General features: G+C 39.3%; 1 protein-coding gene across 3 annotated transcripts in view; it reads right to left on the bottom strand.

Moving 5' to 3' along the window:
* Positions 1-13,710, bottom strand: part of nme7 (NME/NM23 family member 7) — a 137,842-nt gene that overhangs the window by 84,458 nt on the left and 39,674 nt on the right. For all 3 annotated transcript variants that reach the window (XM_048540702.2, XM_048540701.2, XM_048540703.2), the window contains 2 exons: positions 9,929-10,124; positions 3,841-3,943 (listed from right to left, as the gene is read on the bottom strand). In XM_048540702.2, the coding sequence (XP_048396659.1) occupies positions 3,841-3,943; positions 9,929-10,124 (299 nt within the window). The remainder of the gene's footprint in view (positions 1-3,840; positions 3,944-9,928; positions 10,125-13,710) is intronic.

Below are 13,710 nucleotides of genomic sequence, written 5' to 3'. Positions count from 1 at the left end.
TATTCATTTTCTTCATAACCCCATACCTACAAGCTTATTAAACATTATTCATAATATACATTTCTCTATACAATTAAATTTACACCTACTCCATCTTCCAGTAAGTCTCTGACTTCACAAGTTCAGGCATACTGGAGGTCTCATTCTGTGCAAAGTTGGAAGATTGGTAAAGCTCTAGGAAGACAACTATTGTTATTGATGCTATTTGATAATGTCAGGACCAAAAGTCCCCTTTGTTAAGACATTTCAAATTGGGTTGGTTCTAATCAAGCAGCGGTAGAAGACCGATCCTCAATCAAATAAGGTTCCTTTGTGCAACATCCTCTGCTGAACAAACAGTACAGGGTCATGGCTGGTCTTGATGACCATATCTTTTCTGCTAAGATCCTGTATCAATCTGTTTTCTTTGGCCCAAATTCATTAACAAATTGCTTTTGGTGCCTATTTTGGAGTGTGACCTGCTGCACATCATAGGACTGTTCCTTCCTACACACACTTTTATATTTAAAGTTTGGGCAAAGATTTGCAATTCGAGTTGTGGGTGAAGTTGTTGACTTGCTCACAGAGTTGGCTTTGTTCTCGTTCAGACATTTCATTACCACACGAGTTGACATCATCAGTGGAGCCTCCAATGAAGCGATGTTGTTCTACTCCACTTGGAATTTATACTGCTTCGTCCGTTATGTAATTTCCAGTTTTGATCTGTATGGGTTTGTATACCAGGGCCAATTCTATATGTTTGTTGATTGCATTACATGTGGAGAATCATCTATTAGCAGTAAAACAGCACACCGAAACCTCCTTAATATCGGTACACTCAGACAACGAGGCCATCAGTTTAACTGGGACAAGGTCACCATAGTAGCCCAAGCCAAGCACAGGCATGCACGTCAATTCCTAGAGGCATGGCTGAAGACGTGGAAGCTAGAATTCCAAGAGGCATAGGTAAAGACAACACTATGAGTTTGCAGACTAGGTTGATTGGGCAGGCAAAAATCTGGCTGAAGTACAATGTGAGAAAAGGTGAAGGTGATTACTTTGTCAAGAAAAATGAAAAATCAGAACATTACTTCCAAGTAGAATGACTACAGAAATGCAATGTGCAGAAGGATTTAGCTGTTCTAGTGCATCAGTCAAAAAGTTAGTGTACAGGTACAGCACATAATCATGAGGGCCAATGGGATGCTAAAACTTAACAGAGAGAAATACATATGCCTCAGTTATACAGGAAATCAGTGAAACCACATCTCCAACATTACGTGAACTTTTCATGTACTTCTTTGAGGGATGTAAACATGTTGGAAGCAGTTAATAGGAGTTATACTAGATGGATAGTTGCAATGAGTGGATTGTCTTCTGAGGATAGGATTTACAGGCTGGGATTGTTTCAAATGGAGTTTAAAAGAGTGAAGGGTGACTTGAGTGAAGTAAAAATCTTGAATGGTATTGATAAGGTAGATGCCCAAATCCATAACAGGGGTTCTTGTTTTAAAATTAAGGATCACCCTTTTAGGCTAGAGCTAAGCACATTTTCCACCCCCCACCCCACCCCCGGGTTGAGCAACTTTGGAACTTGCTGCCTCAGAAAATGATGGGCAAGGGGGTCACTGAATATTTTTAGTCAAAGATGGATAGGTTATTTTCAGACAATGGAATCAAAAAGATTAAATAGAAATGTGGCATTCAAAGCCTAAACTGCTTAGCCATGATCTTACAGAATTGCAGAGCACAAGTGGTCAAATGGTCTACTTCTGTTCCTATTTCATCTGTTCATACTCTAGAGTTGTGGAAGTGACTAAATCCACACACTCTACTATTGTTTGGCAGATGATGTTTGAAAAGGCAGGTGGGTGGGACCTGGATTCTACTTCCATTGTTTGCACTGGGCGAGATTTATCAGAGACACTTGAAATATTTGCCACCTTCATCAATGTTTCTTCTCCTGTTTGTACAGTCTTGGGCAAGAGTTTCACATGGGTTGGTGAAAATATTGAGTTTTTCAGAGAGGCTTTGAGGACTTGAAACACTTCATCTGTCTCCTGCTAACAACGTGCAATAAATTTCAAAGCAGAAAGCTTGTTTCAGGAATCTTGTGTCAAGCACGCATATGATCAGGCCTGACCAATGGAGAATGCTGATGCTGTGTCTCGATGCTGGGAACGTCAGCCTGAGACACTATCAGAACATCTATCCTGCCCTTGTATTTGCAGGATTTTGCCGATGTATTGCTGGTGATATTTCTTCAAAGTTTTGAAATATCTGCGGTACCATAGATAAAAGGAGGAAGGCAACATTGTGGCCTTGTAGTTCATAAGCTGGGTTCCGAGTTTGAGGTCTTTGTCATCAAAACAGCATGCTCCTCAGATGGCTGGAAGTGTGCCAGCATAGCTTTCAACGTTATTGTATGCTTTTGCAGAAAGGGGGCAATACTCTGGCAGTTAGTTCTACGGAGGAATAGAGTATTATGCTGAGGCACAGAGAAAACAGCACTAGTGAGACAAAACAGCCTTGAGCAACTCCAGCTTATACTCAAATTGAGTCAGTTCTGTTCATGGGGATCATAGTTTTTATGTTATAATTCAGCAGGCAGAAGATGCTGATGAATTTGTGGGCAACTAAATTTTTGGAGAATTTTCTATGTCCCTTTCGGTTGACAGAATTAAAGGATTCTGCGAGGTCAAAGAAGGCATAGAGGTAGCTGCTGCTGTCTACATTTTTCATGGACTTATCTTACTGGGAAGATCATCTTCACAGTTGTTCTGGACGAACAGAAGAAACTTCCCCAATAAAGAAAACAGGCTTCCCCTATCTATCCCATGAATTCTTTTAATAATTTGGGATAGTTCATAAGACTAATCTATACAACAGATCCACAAAATGAAAGTCCTTTAGAACTCTGTCATTCCAGAGAGTTTGTGCTGCATGTGTTCCAAAGTCAATACATCATTCCAAAGATGCATGCACTGAAAATTATATATTTCAATACACTCTACCAGAGCTTTATCCAACCATAGAATAAGTGACTACTTTGTATGCTACTGCCCTTGAGATAATATTAATTTCAGTTATTCACTTAGCTCATGTTTTATCTGTCAACTAGCTTTTGAGATTTTTGTACATAAACCCACAAGACTCTGTTCTTTCATAACTTGTTTCTCACTATTTAAGAAATGAAAGCCATTAGCAACATTTCTTAGAGTAGAAAAGTAATCTAGCTAATCCAAACAACAGAAAAATGGCCACCTAATTAAAGGAATTTTCTTTTAGAATTTCAAAAGGAATGCAAAAGTTAGATTCAAAAACTTTTCTCCTTGATTATCTGTGTGGCTTAATGTTAATTTAGTTTTATCAAATTCCTGTGAAAGGGCTTGGGCCTTTATTCTGCATTAATTTAGTGAAATTCAGTTCTCCTAATTCACATTAGCAATACATTTCAGCCTTCTTTTTTAAAATGTGTTTTTGGCGATTAAGGTATTGTTGGCTAGGTTAGCATTTATTGCTTTTCCCTAAATTGCCTTCTGTTCTTCATATTGAATTACCAATGATCTTGAATGGAGCAAAAAACTTTTATTGCAAACAGTATTCATTGCATGCACTTTGGTTTTCTACAAGAGAAACTCATGAAATCATACTACTGCACAATAACTGATCAAATATACAATGTCCAAGGAAACTGTAATGATTATATTAGAAGATCTATTTGAAGTCTATGGAAATACGGTCAAAAGAAAATCGAAAGGTTGAGTTTATTGTGTTAATTTTAAGAAATGAACTACATTTTAAATTTCCTTCTGAGAAAAACGGAATGCTTTCCTTTATGATGACAAATCTGAGGCTTACCTTCAGCAATTGCATGAGGTTTGATAATACATAACGTGCAATCAATACATTTTGCTGTATTTGACGGCCCTTTACCAAGTAATGGGAAAAAAATCTCTAGTTCCTACAAAAACAAGAATACAAAATGAACTGAACAGATCACTTCTGTATTTCTAATACTGAAACAAAATACACCCAATCCCAGAAATCTAAAATAAAACCAAATTCTGACAAAAAGGTAATCAATCAATTTGAAATACTAACTCTTGTTTCTCTCCTCAGAAATGCTTCAAGACCAGCTGCGTGGTTAATTTGTTCTATTTTCTAAAATCCTGCCTCGCTCCCTCTGCCTATAGAAGTTAATTGCACTAGCTTCAACACTACTCCAGCTGAGATGGCATAATTTAGCACTGAAGTTTCAATCTTGCAGGTCTGTACATGTCAGTACCAAGGCAACAGTGTGTTTCCTTATAAGAAAAAAAAGGATTTTGGACACCATAACACATCAGCTATGAAACATTTTTAAAATGCAGTTACTGGGGGTTCATAGATACATAAAATAGAAATATTTACAAAAATTGAAAAATTTGAAATTCAAGAATGACAAGTTTTAGACACATTGAGGGAACAATCTCTGTCTGAAAGATAAGGCCAGAGGCTTGCTGGTGAAAGGGGATGAAAGGGCATGTCAAAAATGTATATTTTAAAGATCTTAAGATCTTATGTTGTTGGCAAAAAAAGGACACCCTTGTTAATCTGTTTGTTGACCTGGTTTCCCAGAAGACAGACAGCATGAGCTATCACAGGGCAAATAACCCTGGACTGGGGTGTCTCAACCTCATGTGCAAAAGGACCATTGAAAAGTACAGGGCAGAAGAAAGCCATTTACCTCATCAAATCCCTGCCAGCTGTTTTGAAAACAATCTAATTAACCATAAACTCCCACTTTCTCAATTGTATCCATATAATTTCTTTTCCCCTCAGGTATTTACCAAATCCTTTTCTGAAGGCTATTAAAATCTGAATCCACCATTCCCCTCAACAAAAAAAAATCTAACTACTTGTCACAATTAAATGTTTTCTTCATGTTTTTGTTTTATTTTATTCTTTCATAGGACATGAGTTAGTGATGCCTGTATTTGCTGCCTACCTATAACTGTCTTTGGAATCACTGGCTTACTAGACCATTTCAGAAGCCAGTGTCCACCACAATGCTGTACATTTAGAGTCACATACAGAACAACAGATTTTCTTTACCAAAAGACATTAGTGAAAATAATAATAATAATAATAACAATAACAACAACACACTGAATTCAATAAATATCTGGAATTAAGAGTCTAATGATGACTATGAATCCATTGCCGATTGTCAGAAAAAAACCCATCTGGTTCACTAATGCCCTTTAGGGAGGAAACTGCCATCCTTACTTGGTCTGGCCTACATATCACTCCAGCAATGTGGGTGACTCGTAACCACCCTCTGGGCAATTAGGGATGGGCAATAAATGCTGCCTGGCCAGCGACGCCATCATCCCAGGAACGGATAAAGAACTCAATCCACCACTATCAACATCCTGGGGGTTACCAGTGACCAGAAATTCAACTGGTCTCACCATACAAATACACAGTGGCTATAACTGCAGGTCAAAGGCTAGAAATACTGCGGCAAGTAATACACCATCTGACTCCCAAAGCCTGTCTACCATCTACAAAGGCACAAGTCAGGAATATGAAGGAATACTCCCCTACTTACCTGGAAGGGTGCAGCTCCAACAACACTCAAGAATCTTAACACCTTCCCAGGCTTAACAGTTTGCTTGATTGGCACCATAACCACAAGCATCCATTCCCTCAACCACCAATACTCAGTAGCAGCATTATGTACTATTGAAATTCAGCAAAGGACCTTATTCAGCACCTTCCAAACCCACGATCACACCATCTAGAAGGACAAGGGCAGCTGAATATGGGAACATCACTACTCGCAAGTTCGCCTCCAAGCCACTCCTCATCGTGACTTGTATTATTTCATGGTGCCTTCAGTGGCAATGGGTCAAATTCCTGGAATTCCCAGTCAACTTACAGCTTATGACTGCAGCAGCTCACTACCACCTTCTCAACCAAATGCTGACCAACCAGAGATGCCAATATCCCACGAGTGAATAAAAAGAAAATGAATTGAGTTCAAATTCTACTAGCTGCCCTGGTGCGATTTAAACCTACTTCTCCATAATATTAGCATGGGCCTCTAGATTACTAAACAAGTAACAATGCTATTATCTCCCCTACCACTCACATTAAAATTGTGCACACCAATCATAAAACCTTCAACTATTGGAAGCAGTTGCTCTTTCGTTCCTTTATCTAACCCCTTTATGATTTTAAACATTTCTAGAAAATCTGCATTTAGTCTTCTTTGCTCCAAAGATAACAAATCTAATCTTCTCTGGTTCATTCACACAACAGTAACTTCACATCATTAAACCATTCCAGCGTATCTGTTTGTAGCCCCTCCATAACTTCCATGCAAAATATGCTGCCCAGAATTCAACATGCTACTCCGGTTGGTGTTGAATTAGTGTTTTATGTAAGGTTAGAGTAACATTTTAGGTTTTTCACTCTATGCCACTATTTATGAATCTCAGGATTCCATTTTCTTTAATAATTGCTTTATCAACTTGTTCTGCCATTTTCAAAGATTCCTGTTAATTCCTACATTTGCATAAACAAAAGTCCACTGTGTTAATAATCTAATTCTTTTCTTACTTTAATAAATATGACAGGCTCACACCCCATCCTGTATGGAGCACCTTATCTCTGCCAGTCTAAAAGCTTAGAAGGTTAGCTAATAGCTAGTTTAAGAAAAAACTATCACTAGACTGTAGAATTTAAATCAGATGGCTTTGCTGATGGATATAGAACAAAGGGATCAACAGCTTGAAAATGAAGATCTATACAATTTATGAATATTCATACCATGTCCCTTAGAAACGTTCCATAATGTTTCTTACACAGTAAATAACATTGGTCAATTAATATTACACCATCAAGCTGACTCTTAGCTTGATAATAAAGTGCTAAAAACACAAGGGTCATAACCTATCATCTCAGACCCTACAAACATGGATAAAATTATAGCTATTCTGAAAAGTAGCTAAATAATTTTCATCCCCATTGTTTGTGGAGCATTCTGGGCTACACAAAGATTAAATCTCAAATGTCAAAGATAAATCTCTGAAGTCTGGCGGCATCCAGCAAGCAGAAGTGGCAACATCACTGGCTCAGACACATTCATAGGATGGAAGATAGTCACAGACTCAACACTTCTCGGTATGATGAGGTAGTCAGAACCATATCATCAGTAGGATGCCCAAACCTCTGCTTCAAATGATGCTTGCCTGGGGGACATAAATGTCTTAAAGCATATTTTGGCATCTGGGAGACACCAGCTTATGACGGAAGAAAAAGGTGGCAGCAGCTTTGCACAATCATACACAGTGACATTCAGCGCCTACAGCAGCTCTAAAGCAGGTACCAATGCCAAAGGCAATTTATGTTAATACATAACCACTTCAGTTAGCGAGCGCTACATATGGCCTCTTCAGCCATTAACAGAACTGCACCATTCCTAGCTATTACATTACAAACAGATTTCATGTTTCATGCCTCTCATTTTATGTGGATATAATGACAACATTGAGTTCAGTCATTTTCCTACTTCACAAAAGGTCCATTTGACTCAAACTACCACCACATTGCTAACTTAAGTTTTCCTTCCAAAGGCCAAGATCATAACTAGCATTGCCTGTAACAAAAAAAAATCACTAAACTTTACAGTGGCCATGGAAATGCAAATGCCATCTTATACACATTGTCTGTCAAGGGCCTCCGAATGGCTTCTGCTCTGTTCTTAACATTTCCTAAAGGTACTTTAGAAGATGGAAATTGATGCCTCATTTTCTGAGGAGTAAGACGGGTTTGATTTTTGACCTGCCAATGTCCATTTAGCTCAAAAAGTGTCCATCACGCAAAATTGTGCAATCTCATCTGCAAGAATGTATGTGCGCCTTCAGAGATCTTGAACACTCCTAATGAGCCCTGCGCATAGCGGGGAGCTTTGGCTAAATTATTTCCAGACCAAATGTACATACAGCCTTCTTTTCAAGCCAGGCCAATTTTAAAAGGGAACCTGTTACAATAATCATTCTGTACATAAATCTTTGCATAGTGAACATCCTGAGCAGACAGCAGAAACCAAAATTAATAAAAAGGCCCGAAACGTCAGCTTTTGTGCTCCTGAGATGCTGCTTAGCCTGCTGTGTTCATCCAGGTCCACACTTTGTTATCTTAATAAAAATGGCATTGATGTTTGAGGTGTGCAGAAGATTATACCATGGTCCTGCAGGGGCCCATGAGACCCTCAAGAACTATTTTCAGAAAGGAGCAGAAGCAGATGGCCATGAGGGTAAAATCCCAAAGTCTGGAATGAAGGCGAGCCAACAGTGCCAGACAGCGTTAATTAACTCACGTAGGTGATCAATGTCAGCAAATGTACCTTCACATGACCTCCTACACTCACTCTTTGCTTCCCTTATTTTCTTTGTCAACTTCTCTCTGAACCTTCTTAACTGTACTATTCAACAACATATAAATAAACATACTATTTCTGCTTTATCTTAATTTCCATCTCATTTGGCACCAAGGCAGCTCTGGATTTGTTTGCCCTTTCTTTCCTGATCATGTACCTTTGCTGTGCTCAAACCCCCTCTTCCTTAAAAGGGAGCGAAATTCTTGAGATAATCTTAATCTTAGAGTCAAACTTTTGTGCCAGAACCATCCTTATCCTACTGAAGCTGGCCTTCTCACAGTTAATCACTTCAGATTGCAATTTTGCCATATCCAATTCAAAACCTATAATAATTAATGACTTTGAGAATATTGCCTGACTGACAGTTGATCCATTTTGCCCTCTTGTTTCTAAGAACAGGCCTAGAATGTCTCATTTATCTTTGGAACCATATGGCTGCAGAACATTTTCCTGAACACACTCTAGGAATTTTTGCCCCTGAACACTTTTTCACAACTACTATTCCAGTTTATATTCAGAAAATTAAAGTCCATCCTTATAACTCTATAATTCTATAACATTCCTTGAAGATTTGTTCATCTACATCCTTCTCATTATTTGACAGCCTCAAAAGTCCACGGGTAATTTGATTGCACCCATTTTCTACTGCATCTCTTTCTCAGCTCTAGCCAAGTGGATGTTGTCCTAAACTCTCCAGGGCATTCTCTCTGTCCAGCATTGCAACATCCTCTTTTATTAATACTGTTACCCTTCCCCCTTTCCCATCTTTCCTGAAAATACTGTACCCAGGAATTTTTTGCATTTACTCTTGTTCTGAGCAGAACTTTAATATCCCTTATTATTTCCATAAAGATATCTGCTTCTCAGGTTCACCAATCTAATTTCCCACACCCCACACACTCATTCTGTGCTCTGCAACCCTAATTTAGTCCTAATTATTGTCCCACTTATGCTAAACCCAAATGTTATGTACTGTCCTACTAACTCATGACTCCTAAAGTCAGTTCTAGGAGTGGCCCCCTGCCTTTCCTTCAGGTTACAAGGATTTCTTTGCATTGGTCAAAAGTAAGCTCAATATTGGAGTGTATAATGATGGGGCTCAATAAGAGAACTTAATTTTAATTCTTCCAGTCCAAAAATTAAGTACTAAAGGACATAATTAAAAACAATTTCCTATCAACATTCAGAAGGATTAAAGGGCCCAAATTGCAAATATCATATCAGTAAGCAAGAACCTTTAAAGCAAATTTTTGGATTAAAACCAACTACAAAGATACTGAAAAACCAACATTCAATCATTAAGTGACTAGGCCAGTATTTCTTTAACTATTTCTTCTGGCACATTCATGTCTTAAGCCTTAAAAGGCTGTTAACTAAGTGAATCTCAGAAAATTGTGCAAAGACCTCACCTGCCTTCCTACACAGATATGAATTATGTGTTAAACATGGCAAGAACTAAAGATCTAGCCGAGCATAATTACCACTTAACCTCACAAATCCTATGTAAAGAATGCTTACTCGAGCTGCAGTTGCGGCACATTCAGAACCATGAGTATTGGTGTTGTCAATTCCATAAAGAGCCCGTGTTCTGGCTTCATTTTCTGCTCTCCTAGAATCTGAAGATCCAATTAGCTTCCTCCAGGAAGAAGCAGCTTCATCTCCCATAATTTCCAGCGCAACAGCAGGACCACAAGTTAAATACCTAAGGAGATCGCTGAAAGAGAAAGAAAATTGCATTATCACATTTTGTCACTTCTGCTGGGTAATTAGGTACCTTCAATTTCGTTTCAGCAGATAGTTATTTAATAACTTCAACAGTCGTTACAGAGCTGAAATCTGCATCCTCATGGGAATTGTTTGCTCATTTTATCTCACTTTGGTTGTTTGTTTGCTCGCCGAGCCAGTTGTTCTGTGGTGTGCAGGCATTTCACTACCATTCTAGGCAACATCATCAGTGTGACCTCTAATCAAAGCATTGGTGTTCTGCTCCATTCAGAAACCTGCAACCTCATGGGATTTATTTGCTCATTTTATCTCAACTTGTTTGACTAAATAAGAGAAGGCGTGGAACTTAAGATATTAAAGGTCAAGTAAATTGTTTTAATGTAAAATTTCTTTTCTACATTATGGATTCAAACGTATTAATAAATATGCTGTGTAAATTCACATAATATTGCAGCAATATTACAGGATAAGTGTTGATGACAGACAATGAATCATTTATTTTCTTCCTGAATACTCCCATTTTCTGACAATGACAATACAGGAACTACAACTTATAATGGAAGAATTTCTGTGCACAAGTCTGTTGTCTTTCTTTTTTTGGAGACTGCTATTGTATAAAAAAAAATGAATATCCTTAAGCAAGACTGGTCAACATCATCAAATAACATCAATGGAATCAATTTGCAAAAACTTGCATTTATATATCAGGCCTTTAACACAGTAAAGCATTTACTGACAGTTCATGGGACCATGACATCAAGCTACATAAGAAGTTAAAGACATATTAGTAAAATAGCTGAGATAATAGGAACTGCAGATGCTGGAGAATCCGAGATAACAAAAGGTGTAGAGCTGGACGAACACAGCAGGCAAAGCAGCATCTTAGGAGCAAGAAAGCTGATGTTTCAGGCCTGGACCCGTCATACCCCAAATAACTAATCCACTAAACAAAGGAAAGACCAGACAGAAAGACACTGTTCCTGCTACATAAAGAAGTTAACAGTAGCATGCCATCCAAATGATTAATAATTAATAGTTTGAAACAGTCAATCATTTCCCTGATTGGCCAGAACAACAGCAAGTTCCAGAAAACCATCAAAAGTAGCATAAAAACAGGGCTCACCTGCGGACCCCTCTCTTGGAATCTTCTGAGGCCTTCTGAAGAAACTAGCATGGCAACAGGCAAAGACCGGCTGACCATCCAGAGAAAGAGAAGAAAGCAGTTTCGCAGACCCTCAGACAGAGTCAGAGTCAGAGAGAGGCTGGCTGCTTAAATCTACAAGAGACTTGTCGGAAGTAGCGTAGCCTTAAGGGACCAAATAGGATGACAAACAAAATGTTTATAGTGAATTGTTTTGTCCTTACATTTAGCTTCTTAAGTGTTAGTGGAGCTGCACTCATCCAGGCAAGAGAACAGTATTCCATCAGTGAACAACCCACATCCGGCCTTGTAATGAAAGGAAGGTCATTGATGAAGCAGCTGAACGTTTGGACCTAGCTAGGTCATGACTCTGCACTGCTGCTACTGAACCTCAATAGTAGAGGAACTGGATGTTTGTGGATGTGGTGCTAATTAAGTGGGATGCTTTGTCCCAAACAGTGTTAAGTTTCTTAAGTGTTACTAGAGATGCACTCATCCAGTTCTGTTTCTGGCTAATGGGGGTAACCCAAAGTATGTCAAAAGTGGGAGTTTTGGTATTGCTAACACACTACTGAATGTTAAGGGATGATGGTTACCTTCTTGTTGGACAGAGTGATTTCCTGGCAGCATTTCTGTGGAGCAAATGTTACTTGTCACTTTTCAGCCCAATCTTGGATATTATCCAAGTCTTGCTGCATTTAGAAATGGATATCCAACCTTGTGTGTACCATTTACAAAGATGTACTGCAGAAAATATACTAAGGATCCTTAGGTACATCTTCCAAATTCACAAACTATCTGCAGCTACAAAGTCAAGGAATACAGACGATTGGGAACACCACCACCCGCAAGTTCCAAACCAGCCACTCAACATCCTGACTTGGAAACATAATATTATTCTTTCAGTGTCACCAGGCTAAAATTCTGGAACTCCCTCCTTCATAGCATTGTAGATCTACCGACAGCATATGGGCTGCAACAGTTCAAGAAAGCAGCCAACTGTCACCTTCAGGGCAACTACGAATGGGCAGAAAATGTTGACCCAGTCAATGATGCCCACATTGCATGACTGATGAAGAAAAACAGTAACACCTACAGGGGAACATAAGACCGAGATGATTGACCATCAACAACCACAACCATCTTCCTTTGTGCCAGGGATGGCTGAAACCACTGAAGTAATTTCCCCAATTTATGAATAACTCCGGGTTAAGAAGGATTCCATGCTCGAGTCCAATGCAACCTCGACGTGTAGGGCTACCTCACATCTGGAGTTCAGTTCTTTTGTCCATGCTTAGACCAAGACATAAAAAGGTCAGGAGTTGTGTTGAGCTGGAGGAGCACAGCAGGCCAGGCGGCATCAGAGGAGCAGGAAAGTTGACGTTTCAGGTTGGGACCCTTGTTCAAATTTTTGAAAAATTGACCCAAAACATCAAATGTTCCTGCTCCTTTGATGCTGCCTGGCCTGCTGTGCTCCTCGAGCTCCACACTGGTATCGCGGACTCCAGCATCAGCAGCTCTTACGATCTCTCAGGAGCTATGCTGCCCTGCCATAACCCAACTGACAGTCGGTGAGCAGGTTAATGTTGAGTCAGCAGTGTATGCTAGAACTTTCAATAATTCTACAATTACTTTGCACATCATTGAAAGTAGACCGATGAGGGGAGTAATTAACCAGGTTGGGTCTGTCCTCCCACCCCCACCCCAATGTTGTCATTTACCTGACAAGGTTGTGGAACAGACAAAGCGGAGCTGTATCTTTGTTGAAATATGAAATTTAAATTATTGTTGCTCTTGTCTGATAAAATTAAACTATATATGTGTTATTCAGATGTTATATCTGAGAGATAATATTGAGGATTATTGGAAAAGCACAGTTTGATTAGAAATAGCTTGGTTTTGGGAGGGGTAGGTCATGCCTCACAAGCCTTATTGAATTCTTTGAGGTTGTGACAAAACACATTGATGAAGGTAGAGCAGTGGATGTGATGTATATGGATTTTAGCAAGGCATCTGATAAGGTACCCCATGGTAGGCTCATTCAGAAAGTAAGGAGGCACGCGATTCAGGGAAATTTGGCTGTCCGGATACAGAATTGGCTGACCAATAGAAGACAGAGGGTGGTAGTATTCAGCCTGGAGCTTAGTGACCAGTAGTGTTCCGCAGGGATCTGCTCTGGGACCTCGGCTCTTTGTGATCTTTATAAATGACTTGGATGAGCAAGTGGAAGGGTGGGTTAGTAAGTTTGCCTATGACATGAAGTTTGGTGGAGTTGTGGATAGTGTGGAGGGCTGTTGTAGGTTGCAACAGGAGATTGACAGGATGCAGAAGTTGGCAAAGTAGTGAGAGATGGAATTTAACACGGAAAAGTGTGAAGTGATTCATTTTGGAAGGTTGAATTTGAATACAGGATTAATGACAGGATTCTTGGCAG

Source organism: Stegostoma tigrinum, chromosome 12 (genome assembly GCF_030684315.1).
Source record: "Stegostoma tigrinum isolate sSteTig4 chromosome 12, sSteTig4.hap1, whole genome shotgun sequence".
Lineage (NCBI taxonomy): Eukaryota > Metazoa > Chordata > Chondrichthyes > Orectolobiformes > Stegostomatidae > Stegostoma > Stegostoma tigrinum.
The sequence above is the reverse complement of the archived record's forward strand: the minus strand, read 5'-3'. Positions and strand labels throughout refer to the sequence as shown.